Source organism: Emys orbicularis, chromosome 6 (assembly GCF_028017835.1).
Source record: "Emys orbicularis isolate rEmyOrb1 chromosome 6, rEmyOrb1.hap1, whole genome shotgun sequence".
Classification (NCBI taxonomy): Eukaryota; Metazoa; Chordata; order Testudines; family Emydidae; genus Emys; species Emys orbicularis.
In genome coordinates this window covers 112226589-112248493 of record NC_088688.1, presented here as the reverse complement: position 1 = coordinate 112248493, position 21905 = coordinate 112226589, and the positions used below count along the sequence as shown (strand labels likewise).

General features: G+C 45.5%; 1 protein-coding gene across 1 annotated transcript in view; it reads right to left on the bottom strand.

Moving 5' to 3' along the window:
- GLDC (glycine decarboxylase) overlaps positions 1-21905 on the bottom strand; it is a 68805-nt gene that overhangs the window by 16644 nt on the left and 30256 nt on the right. The window contains exons 8-16 of the mRNA XM_065405918.1: positions 21300-21396; positions 18856-18961; positions 16644-16783; positions 15744-15824; positions 14890-14987; positions 10659-10743; positions 10525-10566; positions 9051-9193; positions 6386-6461 (exon numbers count right to left, since the gene is read on the bottom strand). Coding sequence (XP_065261990.1) covers positions 6386-6461; positions 9051-9193; positions 10525-10566; positions 10659-10743; positions 14890-14987; positions 15744-15824; positions 16644-16783; positions 18856-18961; positions 21300-21396 — 868 coding nt within the window. The remainder of the gene's footprint in view (positions 1-6385; positions 6462-9050; positions 9194-10524; positions 10567-10658; positions 10744-14889; positions 14988-15743; positions 15825-16643; positions 16784-18855; positions 18962-21299; positions 21397-21905) is intronic.

The following is a 21905-nucleotide window of genomic DNA, read 5'->3' as shown; positions in this document are numbered from 1 at the left end:
TTTTCATACAGCAAAATGTTTACATAAAATTGCAGCATCCAAGACCCACTACCATATTAACAGGTTTCAGAGTAGCAGCCGTGTTAGTCTGTATCCGCAAAAATAACAGGAGTACTTGTGGCACCTTAGAGACTAACAAATTTATTAGAGCATAAGCTTTCGTGGGCTACAACCCACTTCTTTGGATGCATACCATACCATATTAACAGTTCATTTACTGAGTATTCCTCACACTGAGGGCCACTTTTGAAGAACACTTCCATTATAAGTTTCTACTTGCATGTGGTTTGTATTTCATCTCAGAAGGAATATTTATTACACACTAGTTTTGAGATATTAGTCAACCTCTATATACACAACACAACCTGGAGTGAACATATCTTAATTTCAATCTCATCTGAAGATTGAAAAGCTCTCCACCGTACCTCCCAACTCTCACTTCCCAGTCACCTCTATGTTTGATCTCTGGATGCAAGATAGAGCTTCTAAAGAACCATGGTATCTGGATGTAACAGAGAAATCTTCTCATATGGACAATAAAACTCAATTTAAAAAAATGCAAGCTAGGAATAATTTGAAGATTAAATTACCTACACTGACAGTGTTTTCATCTCGTTACTGAATGTACATGAGCATAATAAAACTCAGCTGCTTTTACGCATTTATGAATTTAGTTGACAAATTTGTTAGCCAGTTTTACTAAAACTCCACCATTTTGTAGAAGAATTAGGCAAAAACATTTTTCAAATTCATTACCAACATCAGGGGTGGGCAAACATTTTGGCCTGAGGGCCACATCCGGGAATAGAAATTGTATGGCGGGCAATGAATGCTCACAAAATTGGGGTTGGGGTGCGGAAGGGGGTGAGGGCTCTGGTTGGGGGTGTGGGCTCTGGGGTGGGGCCAGAAATGAGGACTTCAGGGTGTGGGAGGGAGCTCCAGGCTAGGGTGGGGGAGTGGAATGCGGGGGGTGGTGCAGGCTCTGGGATGGGGTTGAGGAGTTTGGGATGTAGGAGGGTGCTCTTGGCTGGAACCAAGGGGTTTGGAGGGCAGGAGGGGGATCAGGGCTAGGGCAGGGGTGTGGGAAGAGATGCAGGCTCTGGCTGAGGTTGTGGGCTCTGGGGTGGGGCTGGGGATGAGAGCTTAGGGGTGCAGGCTCCAAGCAGCGCTTAGCTCAAGCGGCTCCTGGGAGCAGCGGCATGTCCCTTCTCCGGCTCCTACGCAGAGGCGCGGCCAGGCAGCTTTTTACACTGCCCCATCTGCAGGCACTGCCCCTGCAGCTCCCATTGGAGCGCCAGAGGGGGCCATTGGAGCACGTAGGAGCCGGAGTGGGGCCATGCCGCTGCTTCCAGGAGCTGCATGGTGCGACCCCCGACCCTGCTTCCGGCTGGAGCACCGGAGCGGGGCCGTGGTGTGGCCCCCAACCCTGCTCCCTGGCTGGAGCACTAGAGCAAGGCAAGCCCCAGACCCTGCTCCTCAGCGGGAGCTCGCGGGCCGCCTTAAAATGGCTCTGGCGCGTGGGTCGTAGTTTGCCCACCCCGACCAACATCCATTGATGCTGCGTTAGTCTTCTCTACAAATCATGAAAACAAGTCTTCTTTAATACACAGTGATGCCTGTAAACCTCAACTCTGGATTAAACAGATTAAGTTTATAATTAAAATGAGTATGTAAATAACGCTACTTAATTTAAATTGAGTTAAAGTAGCTTATAATGAAGTGCCTTACAGTCAATAAGTAACATGCTTTCAAATTAAATGAAGTGCTGCAATATTTAAGATTTCTGCTTTTACACCATATAATTACAAAACAAATGTTAATAAAAATAGCCCATTTTTAAAAAATGAAATCCAAAAAACTTAATAAAAGAGAATCTACTATGGCACCAAGATAACTGTCCTGTTCGTAGTGACATATAAAATTTAACATCGCCAGGTGTACTGAAAAGAATGTAAGGGGCCCAATTCTCCATTGTACTGCACCTTATATAGTCATTTGCAATTGTGCTGCATAATTACAGAGTGGGTATAGAATGTTACATTTTGGCTGGGTAGTGTTTTACAACCACTTGGTGTAAAGTGTAAATGATTAGATGGAATGGCTGCTTGCATCGCTCAGAATATTTTCCCCACAAGGGGGCACCAAATCAAAAGGAGGCTTACTCCAAAGAGAGCTTTTGGTCAGGGTTCTTTTGCTTTCATATTCAGCCACTGCAAAAAGCCAGATACCCCATGGCTGTGCACATCACATTTGTACTTTAGGACAGCTGTAGATAACAAGATACAGTGCCAGCTTTTACAGAAACTGGGAAAGAGATCAAACACACCAGATTATGTAGAAAGAACAAAAACTTGTGTGTATGTTTAAGTGAAACACCTATCTTAGGCTCGCTGGAGAAATGTAAGCACTGAAGTACCTTTATATAAAAAAGAAACAACGTGAGACTGACACTGCTGTGTAACAAGTTTCAAAGGAGTCCAAGTGTTAATTTCAGTTGTCAAAGTTTTTCTAATCTTAACAAACGCTTCCTTCCTCATCATACTAAAGTTTATAAGAAAATATAGTAGGCATCCTGCTGCTAGGAAGCTGACCCTGACAACCTGTCTCTTCTCCTCTTGTACTCTGTTCTAATCTTGAAAGCCTGCCATGGGCTCTCTTTGAATATTGAACTCCACACAGATTGTACCTAGCTGCTTTCCAGACACAAAGAAAATAATTTTATCCCTCACTGAGGGATCCATTATCAAGTGACAAGAACATTCACATTACTTTAAAATGGTCTGATTTAAAATCTTAGTGCCATGGAAATCCTAAGAAAAAAAGTAGGTGAATATTCTGTCCAACCAAGACCAGAGAGTTTTTGCTGTCAAGTTGTTGCTTCCCCAAAACAGCAATTCTGCATTAAAGCTATCACACCATGAACTACATCATAGACTGCACCATATGCAACAGAAAACACACAATTTTAAAGAACATTAGTATATTCCACAACGTAATGTACTACCAGTCATTTTATTGCAAAATTATTTTGATTTCACTAATACTTGGCACGTGCTGATCCGAATAACTTTAGAAAGGAAGCTCCTTCAAAAGGCTATCTGCACAATTATCATCCTTCCTGGATACTTATGAGCACAGAGGAACTCAGAGGTATACAGAGAACTGGCTTGGGTATATTCTCTAATAGAAAGCAGACCAGAAGAAAAGAAAGGAGAGCAGAAGAAAAGCCAAGGATAACAGCAAGATAGCAATCTTAAAACTCACATTTCATTTTAACTTCAGCTGCTGTTGAGTAAGTTCTCATGTAAATAAAACCTGAAACTGCAGTAAATGATTGTCTCCCCTGGTGATAGATGAAATTCAGGTATCCATGCTGATATTAAATCTAACAATTAGATCTATCAGCTGCCTTCAATACCACTGGCCATGAGGCACTGTTCACTCACTTTCAAGCCCGAACAATAGATGACTGACTATTGCTCTTTGGTGATTTCATTGTTTTATCTAGAAAGATCCTAGAGGGTAGCCCTTGGCTCTATGGGCTCTCTACCATGGGATTCCACCTTATCACCCCTCCTGTTTGAGGCTGAGCTAATTAGGCATGAGTTGAAATGTTTTCAAATATGATTATACTGTTTTCTCCGTGTCATCTCACTCAGACTGTATGATTAAGTATTTCAGTGCATGGTAGCAACTGAGGCCTGGAGGAGAGTGAGCTGGCTGAGGCTCCATTCGGGGGTTTCTGAGGTGATTGGGTAGGATGGGGAAACTGACACAGGATAAAGCAAGGACTGAGGGCACATCTGCTATCTGTCAAATTCACAATGATGGGGGGAGGAAAGTGTCTTGTTAGACTTCCAGCTGCTCTTAGAAGTCATAGTATACAGTTTCTCAGCCTGTGGATTGAGACCAAGTTCAAGGTCCACCTGCCCCTTTTGTTATGGCTAGATGGGAGGGAAGTCCCAAAAAACTTTCTATGTTAAGATGGGGTCACAGTATGGAAAAGGCTGAGAACCATGGATATAATAGGAATGAGCAGGACAGCTTTATTTGCCCTCAGCTACATCTGGTCAGGCAGTTGCAACCCTCTCAGGTGTGGACTTCATTACCACCATCCCATCCTTTGTCCACTGAAAAATCTACACTATCCAATGATGTTCATACCTAATGCTATAGACAGACACGACATTCCCTCCAAAACAAACCACACATTACAATTTTTTTTAATCTGTTCAGGTTATGATGTTACTCTTTACTGCAGGGGTGGGCAAACTTTTTGGCCCGTAGGCCACATCTGGATGAGGAAATTGCATGCAGGCCATGAATGTAGGGCTGGGGCAGGGGGTTGGGGTGTGGGAGGGAGTGCAGAGTGTGGGAGGGGGTGCGGTGTGCAGGAAGGGGCTCAGGGAAAGGGGTTGGGGTGCAGGATGTACGAGGGGGCTCAGGGCAGGGGGTTGGGGTGCAAGGAGGGTGCAGAGTGCAGGAGGGGGCTCAGGGCAGGGGGTTGGGGGTGCAGGAGGGGTTCGGGGTGCAGGCTCCGGCCCAGCGCCGCTTATCTGGAGCGGCTCCGGGGTGGCAGCAGTGCGCAGTGGGGCTAAGACAGGCTCCCTGCTTGCCCTGGCCCCGCGCCACTCCCAGAAGCGGCCGGCACCACATTCCTGTGTCCCCTGGGGGAGGGGGAGGCAGAGGATTCCGTGTGCTGCCCTCGCCTGTCAGTACCTCCCCCAAAGCTCCCAATGGCCAAAGTCCTCCCCTGGGGCCGCAGGGACGTGGTGCTGGCCGCTTCTGGGAGCAGTGCAGGGCCCGCGGCGCCACAGGGGTGGCAATCCCGCAGGCCAGATCCAAAGCCCCGAGGGGCCGGATCCGGCCCACAGGCTGTAGTTTGCCCACCCCTGCTTTACTGCCTGTTCTAGTCAGTAGTATAATGGTTAAATATGATAAGAAAATGTTCTTCTAGATGCCTGCTATGTTGGTTAAGCTGTTTTTTCATGTTCTTCCATGTGCCCCTTAGGGGATCTGAGGTACCATTGTAACTTGTTTATTATTAGATTTATTTTACAGATAAATAATTGCCCACTATTTAAAACTATTTCCTTAAGAAGTAGGGATTTCCCCCTCTAATTCTATGAAAGAAACATTATTATATCAATTTAAGGGTGTATGTTGACAGGAAGAAATTCTTTTTGGGGGTAGATTTAGTGTTAAGACAGTAAGGCTAACAAGTTGTGTCCCAGGGCTCTGGAAATTTCAGATTGAGGACATGCCAGTATCAGTCCACTCCCGTCCTGCACCCCCACTTAATTCCTAATCCCTACCCTCCCCTCCCGCGCCCCCCTTCTCCCCTAACCCCTGCACTCCCTTATGGTCCTGGCCTCCTGCACCTCCTCCTCATGTGGCACCCCAGGCACTGGGTGCAGCCGACCTCCTATCTCCAGCATGTGGCTGCATGTAGAGTGCAGCCCTTCCTCCTTCGGCCCTTCCCACCAGCCAGGGCACTTAGAGACCTGCCGCTGCGGTCCTAGACCTGCGGGGAGGTGGGGCTCTGAGCACCCTGGGCTCTGGCTGCTGTACCTGATCCCGTGGAGGAGAGGAGGAGCAGGGAGAGAGGGAACCTGATGCCGCTGGGCCCAATCCTGTCTCCGCCCATGGGCGGCATATATAAAAGAGGCTTGGGGAGCCTAAGCCTCCCCAAAAAAGGCTGGCCACACAGGAGAGCAAATGCTGTGGATACCGCGTGGAACACTTCCCTTTGGAGGTGTGCCAGCCCACTGCCTCTGTGGCAGAGAGGAGCGAGGAGTGGGCAATGGGGCTGGCCTTGGGGGAAGAGGCAGAGAGGAGCGGACAGTGGGGGTGGCCTTGGGGGAGAGGAGGAGTGGGGGCAGGGCCACGGTCTGGGTGCCAGTGGCTCCTCCCATTTCTAGGGAGCTTTCAGCGCTCGCATGTAAGCCTCTCTAAAAACGGAAGACTCACCCGCCGCTTATGGTGCCACCCCATTGTTGCACCCTGGGCAGCTCTGCACTGTGGGTGGCTGTCCCGCTCGCCCCACCCTAGTAACGGCCCTGGTCAAACCTGAACTTACCTTTGGTACTTGTATGGCTCCTATTCTTGTAGTATTTGATCAATACATCAAATAATTGTGGGACTATCACCACAACACATTGCGAGGTACAGAAGTGCTGTTGCCCTTTGTTCTATATCGGGAACTAAGGCACAGCCTAAGTGACTTGGCCAGGGTCACCCATGAAGTCTTTGGCAGAGCAAGGACTCTAGATTTCCCAAATCTCAAGCTACCAACCTAATCACTGGACCATTCTTCCTCTAGAACATATTCTCCAAACCATTTGCTCCACAAAGAGTTATGTCTCAGACATATTTTCACACTTACATTTCTATGACGCTCTCCTTTTGCATTTAAGTAAGCTTTGATTGCAGTCAATCCAGCATATTCACCCTGGGCCCCACTGCAAGAACACAAAGCCATTATAAAGTATGAACTAGAATGTCCGTGTAGTACTGTTTGTAACATTAAAACCATTCTTGCTCAAGCCATTCTTGGTGGATTTGATCAAGTTTAAGTAGTTGATAAAGAACAAATACAATCTATGTTTTAAGCTGCACATGCACAGGAGATACAAGACAAGTGCACACAGTTTATCAAGCGTACTGGGTGAAACATATTATAGTGATGTCACTAGCTTATATTCTATCAGCACTAGGACTGCAACAACATTGTAGGTATTGAATAGATTCCCCCATTTCTAACCACATAATACTAATTTATCTAACAAAAAAAAAAAAAATACAGCTAGTACAGAGATGCTGTTCCATCAAGAATAGAAGGCCTGGATAAAGCATTACAACATAACAGACATCCAGCAACTGGAATCCCTTTACAGTCATTTAAAGAGGCAGAAGACATCATTTCAGTATATTTGGCATGAAATGAGTGATTATAGTTCCACTAAATTGGATCATAACAGTACTCACTGACTACTACAGTAAAACCCTCGAGATTCTCTAGCCTCATAAAACCTTGCATATTAATGAAGAGCATTTTCAACAAGAATTTAAGTTATGTAGTTGCTGGCTTCTCCAACAGTATTCAAAATAGCACTATTCCAAGAGCTTTGCTGATATGCTTCTCAGAACGTCCTCAACACACCTAGTTCCAAAAAGCCCAACCCCCTGGCTGTGGGCCCATCCCTATTCCCTGCATGGCAGCTTGTTGCACTATTAGACAGTAAAAATCAGCCCATGGTGATACTGTCCGTGGACAGAAATTAAGGGATGTTATACTTCAGTGCTCAGCTCAGGTGGGTTGTAAGGAATTAAAACACTTCATATTACTCAATCAACTGCCTCCACCCAACCCAGGGAAGAATCACATCCAACTAGCTTCTCAGAAGGGATGGTTATAGGCCATTGTGTGGCATTTGGAATGGGGGACCAAATGTTTATCAAGATCACCTGTGACGTGAAAGGAAACGTTCATGTATCCTCTAAACACTGAGAAAGAATTCATCATGTATATGCCTGAAGTTATCCCATTATTTCAATGAACAAAGTATTCAGGTGTGTCTGACATTCCTTACCTTTAAGATGAGAGGGCCAGTTTGAGTGACAGGTCAACCTGTCTTAGTTTATTTTAGATCATTTGGGGGCCCCAATCTAAGTCTCTCTTTATGTACACTTTACTGATTCTAGAAAGAGCCTTCCTCCTGCTAATGCTATCAGAAAATGATAGCAGCAGCACGGAGGCAGTATTTGCTTGAGAACATGACTGCTTCAAAGAGCAACAGTGATCATGGGGCTGAGGGAAAACAAGATAAAGCACCCCAAGTTTGCCCCAAAGAAATCCAAAGAGGTTCAGGAAAGGGGTTGGATAGTACACCTGGAGCGATCAGCTGGCCAGTACACACCTGTCACTGTGCTCCCCTGCTCTCATTCCACCAAAGCAACACAATCACCCCCGTGCTCACCTCTAGTTATTACCAGCAGGGCAGATTAAATGGCTCACCAACCCCTCAAATATGAGATTTGGCAAACCACCCTTGCCCATTTGAAAAGGGGACGGTGAGATTCGCTTAGCCCTGTATGATAGAGTCTCTCCCAAGCACCACCACCCCCGCAGATTTCTCTGTTTGAAGCAGCACTTGTCTAGCCAAAGGCTACCTCATCCATAGGACAAGCTCTACCTTGAAAATGAAGAGAAGAGCATTAAAAACAAAGAAGAGACTCCAAACATCAAAGTGAACTTGAAAGGGGGGAGGGAAGGGAAGATTGGTCTGTCACTCATCCTGACCCTCAAACGTGTAGAAGAAAACATTGCCAGATTAAGCTTCTCTAATACTATTGCCTCAATCAAGCCTCAATGCCCGAGTCTTGCATTCAGGCAGTATAGCTGTGGAAGAAGCTAACCCTTAGATCCCCTCCAATTAGGGATGCCCACAGCCCATTGTGTATACTCACAGTACATATCATTGGCAGTGGTGAGGAGCAGCAGCCCTGGCGAGTCCCCTGCCCACTCAGGTTTGGCCCCAACTGGCCTTCCATCATGATGGGGTTGAGGGGGTACAAAATTGAGTGAGTGATATTATGAACTGGTGCATGGGGGCTGCAGCACCACTCAGGTTGTCCCCACAGTCCCTGTCATGATGGAGGTGCAGTGGGGCCATACTTGAGTGAATAGTGCTTCTCCTTGATGATGCCATGGGGCCGGCTCCTTCACCAGGGCTCTCTTCAGGAGCCTGCCTGACCTCACCCCGTTTCCAACACCTTTTCACCCTCTCAGGAATGCAGAGTGACACAGTGCCTGGGTGGGCCCAGCTGAAAGGCGGGGCAGAGCATGGCACAGACTTAGCAGGAGAGGTGCTAGGGCCAGCGGCTCAAGCAGAGATGGCTCCACAGGGATGGACGGTGTGTACCATGTCAAAGATGTCTGGGAACACTCCTGCCTCCAATCCTTTGACAACAAACCATTTTCTAGAAGCAGAGATTAATTTTTTGTTAAGCCACGTCAGGGAGTGGATGTCTAGTGAAAGAGCCCCCACCTGTTTGGTTGGAAGGAGATTTTGTCATAGCCTGTGATCTCACACAGATCCCTCTCGAGCTCCCTGAAAAGTTGCTGGTACCCTTGAGCCTGGTCTAGAGGCACAAAGGGATGGATATTAGCAAATTCTTTCCATGTGATAGGCTAAAGGGGAACAAAAAAGAAAGAAATACTGAGCTGTAACAAGAGATTGAGTTTGTAAACAATGTGTTTGGAGTGAAAAGGGTTAATGGTGAGGGAGAAGACCAGAGATACTTAGGTCTCTGAGTAATGACTTTCTGCTGTTAATTTGAGCCTCTAAACTCTGATTAAGTGGTGCTGATGGTGTTTTACTCCCAGAACTCCATAGGCAAGCACTGTATGGGGCTCCATTGTGCTAGGCACTGTACAAACAAGTAGCCAACAGTCTTTGCTCCAAAGAGCTTATAATCCAAACAAACAGGGTGGGGAAAAGGGATGTAACAGAGTGAGCTATGCAACAGAAACAACTGCCATGTTAGTTCCACAATTTATTGGGGGGGGGGTGTTAATTAGGAGGGATAAGCTAAATGGAAGGAGAAGGGATGGAGGCAAATCAGGGAGAAGAGGAGAAGGTGTGGAGTGCAGCCAAGGTAAAGAGACTGAGGGAGGGGGAGGAAGAGGGTTGAAACAAACAGCCAGTCAGCACAAGGCAGAGAAAGTCCAGTCAAAACTATAGAAAGTTCTCTGAATGCCTGAAGTTCCCTGCTTTGGCTGCAGCTGCTCCTACCAGCTGGAGTCTCTGGCTGGTTTCATTGACTGGTTTCAGAAATTGAACTGAAAGGAGACTATCCTGTCATATGGTGACCAAGTAACAAACAGGAGATTTGGATTATTTTTATTAATTATTATTAATTATTATTATTGAGTGCTTTCATTACAGTAGTGTCCAAAGACCCCAATCGGGATCAAGATCCCATTGTGCTGGGCACTATACAAACAGTAGAGACAGACCCTGCCTCAGAGAGCTAAAAAAATCTAATTCTTTAATCCCACCTATGTTATTAACACCACATTCATAACATTTTAGGGTAAGATTTTTAAGAGGCCTTAAGAAGCATTAGGTGTCCAAATGCTATGGAAATTCAATAGGAGTTGGATATCTAACTCTTTTAAGCATCTTTGAAAATCCCAGACAAAAATCAGTAAGAAAGCATGTAGAAATATGTTAAATTTAAACAAGACAAAAGTTGTCATCTTTACTTTATCCCTGCCCCAGCAAAATTACTTTCCTATAGATTTGGAATGGAATTTAAAAAAAAAAAAAAACCCCTCAGTGTTGGCTCAACTCTGCTCCAATTTAAAATCCCACTCTAAAACATTAAAGTTTAGGTCGTTTAAGACAATAAAATTCAGTGTTTACATGTACAATAATAGGGACTGTGTCCGTTTGACTGACTAGGCAGTTTACTCTGGGCTGGTCTTAAACAAGGAATAATTCTGTCAGATGAACTTACTGTAAGTTCAGATGAACTATTAAGCTTCATTGTGCAGGATCCCTAAAAAATAATAAGAATGTATTCAGTCACTGTTCCTCCAAAGAGAGACTAATAATCACCTGATTTTATTTATTTTTTAAGAAAATACCTACCAAAGGAATCATGCTGTGAACAAGGGAAATATCTTTGTTTTCTAATCTTTTCATATACCGGACAATATTAGTTTCAGAGTGATAGCTGGAGGGAAACAAAATGTGGCGTTAGGGCAAGCAGTTTAACTACACAAGCTGGATGACCTATAAAAAAGTGCTCCACTATAGGAAGTGACTAAGAATTCACAATGGATAAGAGCCATTTTCTTTTTGTATTTAATTTTAGTCTTTCATAAAGAAGATATGCAGACAAGTACCTAATACACCAGTATTTCCTGGCTAGACAGTCAAACCAGAATATTTAGTTCTGATTAAAAGTATTTAGTACATCTCCCTTACTGCCATTAGGTCAGAAATATACCATCACCATGAATATAGAATAAAACTGTTCAAATCTTCTGACAAGACTAAGTCTTAAAATATTACTCCTGGGGGAATTCTGCACCAAAAAGTTAAAAAATTCTGCACACAATATTTTAAAATTTTGCAAAATTCTGCAAATTTTATTTCTCAAAACAACACTATATAATCATGCCAGTTTCAATTATTTTGGTAATTTATTTCAAAATACCTATCAGCAAGGAGGTCTGTAACAATACAGACAAACACAAAAATTCCCCCAGGAGTAGAGAGATAAAGAAACCCCTACGACAACCCAGTTCCTGTTTCTTTGCCCCCTTCCCCCCAGAGCCCAGCCAGGGTGTCAGACACTGTACCTGTTGGGTTCCGGGAAGTGGGCGGGCAAAGCCCGCCCACTGCTAAAGGATCCTCCCCCCAGCCTAAGGGGAGGACCCACAGGACCTAAAATCCAAATGATTACGGGGGACAACTAATGTAAAAACAGGGACAGGAGTGCGATTAAAGGGTCAAAAGAAGGGAACCTGACGGGGACACCGAGCAGAGAACCCCGGACAGCGCCCACTGCTCCTCAAAGGTGTCAAGGGAGCCAGTGGACGCCGCCCAGAGGAACTCTGCCCGGATACGTGAACGGACAGAGGATCGGAAACAGGCCCCACAGTCACAGGAACCTCCATTGGCCAACCTCCTCTCCCTGGTTTTATAGATGGCCTGTTTAGCCAGGGCCAAGAGGAAGTTGACCAGGAGGTCCCGCGATTTTGTGGGGTCACGGATAGGGAGTGCATAAATGAGAAGGTGAGGGGAAAAGTGTAACCAAAAACGCAACATAATGTCGGTGAGGAGCCGGTGTAGGGGCTGCAACCTGGCACACTCTAAGTAAACGTGAGCCAGGGTCTCCCTCACGCCGCAGAAAGGACAGGTGTCAGGGACAGGGGTAAACCACGCCAAGTACACGCCAGTGCTCACGGCCCCGTGAAGGAGCCGCCAACTGACATCCCCGGCGGGCCTCGGGACCAGGATGGAATAGAGGCTGGCCCACCGCTGTCAGACACTGTAGCAGGGTGGTCCCCCGCTCCTGCCTGGAAGGGCTTAAAACAGCCCTGGCAGAGGGCTGCAGCTCTAAAAGCTGGGCTGATTGGGGAAGTAGCCACAGCTGGGCCACGCCCCAATCAGGCCACAGCTGGCCTGTATAAAAAGGCTGGGAGCCAGGAACTCAACAGTCTCTCTCTGTGCTGCAGGGAGTGAGAGACAGGGTACCTGAGTGGAGCAGGGCTGGGGAAAGGCAGAGGAGCTGGGGAGCTCCAGCCTGGAAAGCATAAGGCCAACAGGTACTGGGGGTTGCAGAGGGCAGCCCAGGGGTAGGCCAAGGCAGCAGGTCCAAACCCTCCTTGCCAGTGATGAATAGGCTGATACTGCAGTCTGCCCCAGGCATGGGACTAGACGATGACTGGCAGTAGCCTGATACTGAGGAGAGGTGGGGATAGTGGGTGGGGGTTCCCCAGGGAGAGGAGACCCTAAGACTGTGGGGTTACTGCCAGGGGGCAACACCCCAGGTATAAGGGCACCGGGGTCCAGGGAGGGACATGGGGGCCAGAGGACAGGCAGATCACCAGCCTGCAGAGGGTGCTCTGGGCTGGAAATTGAGCTAATTCCCAGAAGAGACCAGCAGGAGGTGCCGCAGGGGTGAGTCCACTCCTCTACAGACAGACACTCACACCCCTCTTCTCCCCGCCCGAGCCTAGCCACTCAGACCGCCTGTCCCACAGAGGCCAGCTTCAAGGACCCCCCAGCCCAGATACTCACACCTGCTACCCTCCTACAGCCCAGGGATCCAGAGGGAGAAACAGCCTGATGCTGGGTCCTGGGCTTGCACAGAATTTCCTGCACGCCACCACCACCTCCTTCCTTCAGGGTGTGCTGGAAACCCTCCAGTTCCCTCCCCCTTCCCCCTGTCTTCTATTTGCAAGCTGGGCTCTGCCAGGTCCAGGAGCCCTTAGTGGCAGCCAGCAACACTTCAGCCCATTTCTGTTGGGGAAAAGGAAGTTCTGTCCGTACAACATTAATTTCTGCAAAATTCTGTATTGTGCAGTGGTGCAGAATTCCCCCAGGAGTAATTAAATATGAAAATAAGAAGTGTGCTTGTTTGGTAGACTAACACAAGATGGACACAAGCATCTATGGAAACCAAGCTGGTACGAACACGTGCATACCACATGTAAGCAGAGTCAGGATGAGCTCTACCCTGACATCTGGTGGTGAATTATGGCGAGTGTGGAAAAGAACTCCAGGGGCTGATCTTGTTTGCCTGGCATGAAACAACAGCAACTGAAAGTGGTTACTTTGGCTGGTGTGAGATCCCCAGTTTCTCTGTTATTGGGGCAGGAAGAATAAAGTTTTGTTACCCTGATTCTGTGAATCAAGGCCAGTGGAACTGTTGTATGACAGAAGGACTCACCATTAACTAAGTAGCACTTGCTTGACAAGGGGCATGGGTTACAAAACCTAGTGAATGGAGAGAGGGCAGGTATTTGTACCTGGTGGTGTGGGCCCCTTTTGTGAGCCTGAAACACCAATTGCACCTTCTCCTCTCTCCACTGTTGAATGTCAGAGCTAACTTTGATTCCATTAGGAGTCTAGTTACAGGCTGCTGAGCTGAATTCACTTTGGGCCAATAGTGCACCAGCACTGGGGCTCCCCTACTACTAGCTGAAATCACTAAGAGCTGAAATCACAAGAGAGCTAAAGTTACTAAGAGCTGAGATCACTGAGGCTGTGTTAACTAGTGGGGGAGCTTGAAGCTATATTACTAAGCCGCTGGCAGAGCAGTTTGCGGGGACGGCTGGAGAAGCAGCTAGCAGAGCGGAGCCTTGCGGGGACGATTGGAGCGGCCCAAGGAACGGCGAGTGGAGCGGCTCACAGGTCGGTGAGCGGAGCAGCTGGTAGAGCAGAGCAGTTCGTGGGATGGCAGGAGCGGCTCACGGGACGGCTGGTGGAGTGGAGCGGCTCGTGGTGAAGGCTGCGGCGGAACCCCACGGAGAGGCGGCCGGTTGGCCTCGGATCACGTAAGGTGCCCCTTAACACCCTGCGCCGCTCCCCCCCCTTTGAACTCTGGGGCTGCACTGACCAGGGACAGAGACTTTGGGGGTTGTTGGACTTTTGGGACTTTGGTGATTCTTGGGTTGCTGGACCCAAGAGACTTTGGGGGTGTTGGACTTTTGGGACTTTGGGTGATTTTTGTGTTGCTGGTTTCAAGAACCAACGGGAAAGGAAACGGCCCAATTTGCTGGGGTGGGTCTTCGCTCATGGTTTGGTCTATGAACTCTAGTTGTGGTGTTTTCCCAATTTAATGCTATGTTGTTTACCTCATGTTATTAAACATTTTCTGCTACACCGAGGCTCTGTGCTTGCGAGAGGGGAAGTATTGCCTCTTCAAGGCACCCAGGGTGTGTGTAAGATTTTCCCAGGTCACTGGGTGGGGGCTCGAGCTGGTTTTGTATCACGCTGTTGGGAGGGGACCCCTATGTACTGAACCCGGCCCTTGCTGCTATCAGCTCGGCCTGGCAGAAGGGTTACACACAAAAGGACAAAAATGTATTGCTTAGCTTGGGTCAGACCAGAGCAAGAAGGGTTTGCACAACCCTACAAAAAAAAAAAAAAAAAAAATTGGAGGAAGATACAAGTGTCTAAAAATAGATGTTTAGTATTGAAGTGCTATCTCAGGATGAACACTGGAATATAACTAAATGGATGCTATAAGGTGATAGTCTTCGGTACAACCTTCTCAGAGTACAAAAGAGGGAAGGGTGGGAGGGCAGGAAACATGTCAAATCTCTATACAAACTGAAAATCTGCAGTGGGAATAAACATCACAAACCTGTTGAATACTTGATGTGTCAAGAATTTGGAAGTCCTCTTAAATGCAGTACTCAGAATGCCCCTTGTTTCTTCTCCCATACTCTCAGCAACCAATTCCTTTGACAAGTAGAGAAATATGAAGTGATTAAATAAGACATCTTCACAGAAAAATAATTAAATTTCTTCTCTCAACAAGTTACACAGTTATCAAAGTTAGCTGAAATACACTGCCATTTTATTACCAATATTGACAGGTTCTTTGAAGCACATACTGTACTTTTATCAATGCACATACCTGTAAAGCATCCATAACACTTCTGGCATTATATAAAATAAAAAAAATTAACAGACGCCTCACTAATTCACACTAGAGGAGCACTATTGCTAATTACCAAATACTGTGCGTGGAGTCAGTGTGACATACTTCCTGCAGGCCACTGAGGGAGCACTGCCAAACCCCAGGTTCCAATCCCAAAAATAAGTAGTGCCCCAAAATACAGGATGTCCAGGTTAAACAAGGGGATTAAGCGGCATACTCCCAAGGCATAGCATTACTCAGTAACCCTCATCCTGATCTCTTCAGTAAAAGAGAAATCTGAAATTACCATTTAATTGTGCACTAACAATGTGTTTAATCCTGTACAGCATACAAAATACAGACAGTCCCTGCCCCAGAGAGCTCACTATCTAAGCCAAACTAGCAGAGTTCACAGGAGGAATGAGGAAGTCCAGACAACTGAGTAACTAGGTTTTTTTATTAATATTCTTGACTCACTTGAATATAGTTTAATACATTTTTGTAGCTCATTGAAGTACAGATTTTATATGCAGTAACCCTTCTAAATATTTCTAGATTATCTATATTGTACTTACAGATGAAGATTCACACCCAAAAATCCACAACAAGTCATCCAGGTCTCTCTCAGTTACAGTTTCATCAAGTGACACTCCAATCTATCGGGGGAGGGGGAAAGTAGCAGCAGTTATTCATAGTTCCCAAAACCAGGGATTACATTACACGTGTTGTGTTTTTGCACATCACAATATACGATCTTCATTCCATTTTATGTACCTGAACCATTAATATTTCATTTACAAATAACTTCAGTTCCTAAAACTACAATATAATTATTATATTCGTATTATTTCTTGCTTATTATATTCTTTTTTCTTCCTAAACCATACCAGGTTCACTTTACGGTTTCAGGGCTTGAGATTGCTATCCTGAATTTAAAAATAACTGGATTACATATTTAATTCTATTATGGCTATGCAGTTCTTACCCATTTTATGTGTCACAAAGGGGACATGGCTTCATTAGGCTCTATGCTCCTACTGAGCATGTTGAATGATTTGCAATCCACTTCTGTTTATAGTTATCTTTAAATATGGCTACAACAAAAACAGCTGAAGTTTGGAATTGATTTATATAGTACAGGTTTTAAGGGTCTCTCCATGAAGTCCTCAATGAGTATAACAAGTTCCCACCACTGGTGGGAAAAAAACAGTATTAGAAAGACATGAAGCAAAAGACAGCAATTTTGGAAAATTCATTAATATTCAGTATGCTGCCAAGCAATTCCATGTTTTTATATCCCATTTTAAAGTATTTTATGGAAAAAATTGTGGAGTAACATATCTGAGCTTGCTAGAAAGACAACTTCTTTAAAAAAGCGTTTTCCTTTCTTCATAGCCACCATACTACTTAATGACCGAAAACTCTCAATGCACGAAAACCATGCTGTAAGATTTGTGAAAGGTTCTGTGACTTACTGTGCAATCACTATAAATCCGAAAGTTTATGTGCCGCTGACCTGCCCTGTCAAAGACCTCCTTGACTGCACATCCACACTGGATCTTCAAGGTATCAAAGAACAGGTCATGCTGCAATGTGTGACCTGCTCGCTTAAGACCTAAAGGAAATAAGTTAATTCCATTTATTCCATGCTTCATTGGTTCCTTCTCCCCACCCTCCGCATCTGCCTCTTACGCAAGTACTATTTTAACAAGAGGCATTACACGGAATGCACGGGACAGTAAAATCTAACAGTATTTCTACCAAAGTGCAATTCTGCATGTAATATTTTATGTCTGAGCTTTCTTTATAATGTACATAGATACTAAGAGAACTGTTGCTGAACAAGACATTATTAAATTCAATATAACAGAGATAGATCTTTGTATTTTCTCCTCCACTGTCAATATAAAAAAAAATGTAGACAAATTTTTACACAAATATAAAGATGCAAGTATTCCTGGAGTTTGGCTTGGAACAGGAGAATTCCAAAAGCTTAGACCAGGGGTCGGCAACGTTTGGCATGCGGCTCGCCAGGGTAAGCACCCTGGCGGGCCGGGCCAGTTTTATTTACCTGCTGACGCGGCAGGTTCGGCCGATTGCAGCCCCCAATGGGGGCGGCGGGAAGCGGTGCGCTGGCCACGGCTTCTCGCCGCCCCCATTGGCCCGGGACGGCGAACCGCGGCCAGTGGGAGCCGCGATCGGCCGAACCTGCCGCGTCAGCAGGTAAATAAAACTGGCCCGGCCCGCCAGAGTGCTTACCCTGGCGAGCCGCGTGCCGAACGTTGCTGACCACTGGCTTAGACCTTTCCTGTGATCGCACAAGTCTTAAGAGTAGGGACAGGCTGCGAGTACAGAGGATTTTACATTGTTACTCTAGCACCAGCACAGCTCTTTGTGCATTAGCAGAAGTAGCAGCACTAGTGTAAGCTAGCGGTCATCATTTCTATCACAGGATTATCTAAATTTAATCAGAACAGCTCTAGACCACGTGGCAGTAAGAACGTTAATGGGCAGCCTACCCTAGTACTCCTACTGGTCCAGCACAGGTGAAGCTGTCCCACATACAACAGCAGCAGAAACTATTTACAACCTATTGATTGCTAATAGGAAGAGCTAGCATTCACTTTCTGAGATCGCAAGTGTCTACAGAGAGCAAGGCCAGTCAAGCAAGGTGAGCAGAACCTTGTTGGGAGAGAGTGAGCTGAAACCTCCAGCATTTTATAGACAGCTGGGCCATCGGGGCAATTTGACAATGTGGTCAATTCACAGGGTGCATTGCTCTTATTACAAGTTGAAATCTTCTGCCAACATCAGTTACAGAAGGGTCAGTTATGACCTCCTAAATGCCTACATCAATAGCAATAGTTGCACCAGACATAGACAGCCAATATAGCCAGCCAGCTGTGCTGCATTTATCTCCTAAGTGCAGACATTCTACAGAAACAGAACTGCAGATTTTTAGATGAGATTCAAATAATAAAATATTTTAATATCCTTTTGATTTGAACAATCAAGAAGTTTCCTGTTCTTAATAATCAGAGTACAAGTCATGTTCATAATGCAGTCAGCCAATAAGTTTTGGGATTTCAGTGTTTATAGCAGTGCGGTGTTCTACATAAATTTGATTAAATTGAACAGCCTTCACTTCAGATAATCTAATCTATTTAATCTGTAAATTTAAACTATATTTTAGTGACCTCTGAGTCTTCTCATCCAGATTAGATTAATAAAATGGGCAGGTAATAGTAGGAAAGCATAACCCTTTCAAAAAAGTTATACAGATTTTGAAGCAGTTCTGCAGATATTGCCAAAACTCCCTGTAGATTTCTATTTGAGAGACAGCATGGTATAGTTACTAAAGCACAATATTGGTAGTTGGGAGACACGGATGAGAGTCTTGGCTCTATTAATGGCTAGCAAGTCAAACCTCTGTTCCTCAGTTTCCCAATCTAAAACCAAAATGATAATACTTGCATATGTACATCATAGTGGTACTGTTAGGCTTAGTTAATACCTTTATATACAAAACACTAAATATTATGACGACTCCAGTGGCATACACTTGGTGCAGAAATTTTGGATTTCTTCTGCTACTTAAAACCATTGGTGGACAAAAAATGGAAGGTCAGTGTTTTTAAGAGGTGTGAACATGTAAGATCTACCCCTTTATAATTGCTGAATACTCACCTTCAGCTAAGATTAGAGTGGCATTATGCACCCTTCTTGCAATGTGCTTTAATCCATTCGAACCATGATAGACTCCATACATGGCAGCCATGTTAGCCAGAAGAGCCTAAAATGTCCAAACATATTTTAGGAACAATCAAATAAGGTTGATTGCTGGCAGTTTAGTATAACTAGCTTCTTTAGTGTCCCAAGGCAACTATATAACCACAATATTAAAAAAAGCTATCAATAAAAGGTAAACACTTAGTTCTAGGTAATCTACAAAGTTAAGAAATAGGAAAGCTACATATATTTTTCTTGCTAAATTATGCATTTACAAAAATTTTAAATAGTAACATTGTTCATGAATTTAAGATCCTTTGGTGTTTAAGTGGTTCAGTGACAAAAAAACAAAACAAATAAACACTGAACTGTAAGCTTAATCTTTGTAGCCACCCATATGTATAAAAGTTCTGCAGATATTGCTAAAACTCCCTGTAGATTTCTATTTGAGACACAACATGGTATAGTTACTAAAGCACAATATTGGTAGTTGGGAGACCAGGATTTGAGTCTTGGCTCTATTAATGGCTAGCAAATCAAACCTCTGTTCCTCAGTTTCCCAATCTAAAACCAAAATGATAATACTTGCATATGTACATCATAGTGGTACTGTTGGGCTTAGTTAATACCTTTATATACAAAACCCTAACCGGTGGCGTACACTCAGTGCAGGTAAATAGTGTTATAGCCGTGTCAGTGCCATCACATCAGAGAGAGATACGGTGTGTGAGGTAATATATTTTATTGGACCAACTTCTGTTGGAGAGAAACTTTTGAGCTTGTCTCTCTCTCCAACAGATGTGGGTCCAATAAAAAAAAAAAATTACCTCATCCACCTTGTCTCTCTAATATATACATAAAGACATAGATATTAGAAGGCTGTAACGCATGGGCCTATAAGGCCTCTGGCCTATATGACAAGTAGCTTAGTATAACCAAGACCTAGCTTGACATGAATGTTTGGGAATAAGGAATAAGTCACAAGATAAGTATGCCTGAAAACAAAAGTGTTACATGCTGGGAAAAACCATAGTATGGGACCACAAGAACATACTTTTGGAATTTTAGGGAAAGTTCAAAAGATGCTGAGCTTAACTGAATACATGCACGAACCACAGATATACCAGGGGAACTAATTGACATAAATGCTTATGAGTCGAACGTAAATGGCAAATTGACTTATCAAAATTAGGGACCCCAAAATTATTTAAGTGTGGAAGCAGGGCCGTCCTTAGGCATATGCAGCATAAGCAGCTGCGTAGGGCACCATGAAATTTGAGGCACCAAATTTCATGGTGCCCTAGGCAGCTACGTGCTGCATATGCAGCAGCACCAGCCCTATCCACGGGCTGCACCTTCTTCAAGAGGCAGGACCATCCCTAAGGAGGGTGTGGGGCCCCGGACAACTCCCTCCGCCCCGCCTCTTACCCTCCCCCCCGCTCTGCCCTCAGCCCACCCCTATTCCACCTCTTCCCCCAGCGACCCCGCACTCACCGGCAGCGGCGGGAAGCAGAGTAACCCAGCCGCAGCCCGCTCCACTCCGCCAGCTCCCAGCTGTGGCGCTCCGCTTCCTGCCGCCGGTGAGCGTGGGGAGGTTGGAGAAAGGATGCCCCCCACACTTGCTGCTTCCCTTGCCCCGGCCCCAGCCGTGTCGCTGGGGTGGGGTTAGGGAAAGGTTCTTTCCCCACCCCACCCCGGACTGACCGGCGGCGGGAAGCGGAGTGCCGCGGCTGGGAGCTGGCTGGGGCCGGGCTGCTCCACTTCCTGCTGCTGCCAGTGAGTGCGGGGGGAGGGGAGGGATCCCTTCCCCCAAACCCCCTTCCCCAAGCGACACGGCTGGGGCCGGGGCGAGGGAAGCGGAGCGGGCTGCTCCCGGACCCCCGCTAATCCCCCGGGCCCCTCTGAGCCTGTGGGGCCCCCAAAGTGCCCCCCACAGCTCCTGCCTCCCAGACCCTGGGGGGCAAGGCCTGGGGCCCCACACAGCCCCCCGCAGGGTGGCTGCGTAGGGCACCCAAATGGCTAGGGACGGCCCTGTGTGGAAGTACATATAAGGAAAAGAGGCTAAAACCATTACTAAATATGCATAGGGAATGTGGGCATTAGTGTAACTCCTTTTAAAAGATGATACCCACCCTGTGGAAAGTGGGATTATTATTTCTGCACAAATACAAAGCGGAATTCTTCATTCAGGAGTGTTAAAATTCTACGTCTGCAAAAGTAGAGCATCCAGTTTATAGGAACTCAACACTACTCAGTGGAGTTCCCCCTCCATGACAAGTGGCTGCAAGACTAACTTTTTGAATGAAAACAGATTAAGATGATCCTCTTTTTCCCAAGCAAAAATTCCAAGTTTCACAGGATTGAAAATTCACACACACACAAAGATTTTTGACAGAGGTCACCTGTGCTGTACAGATGTTGCTGGTCGCCTTGTCCCTTCTAATATGCTGCTCTCGAGTTTGCAATGCAAGCCGATATACTTCCTTTCCATTTGCATCTCTGAACCATAAAAGGAAGTATTTCTTTTGTTAGTTTATGTTGATACAGGCTCTGCATTAACTGAACTGCTATGCTTAGTTTGCTAACTTGAAGCTAACTGGTGGAATTCCTTTAGGGTGAAGAACTGTGATAGATAACCATTCTGAGTAAAGTAAAAAGTGACCCAAACCTTAGCGTATCCCTGAACAGATGTTCATGTTCAGAAAACAAACACACACACTTAAGATAACACTAAAGGGAACCAGACCTGCCCACTTCCTTCTCACTACCCCTCAAATGACAGATACTCTGGATTGGGAGACTTTTTTGAGCAATAGTCAGTAGAAGGTTCTGAAACATCCAAAACTTCTATATTTATCCAAATCACATCTGTCAAGTGCCCCTGTCTTTAGCGGAAGTTTAGAGAATCTAGCCAGTCTTCCCTAATCCAGCCAGTCTTCCCTAATCCAGTACTGTAGAAAGAAAGAAAGAGAAAAATAATCACATTTTACTGTTTTTATAGTTTTATG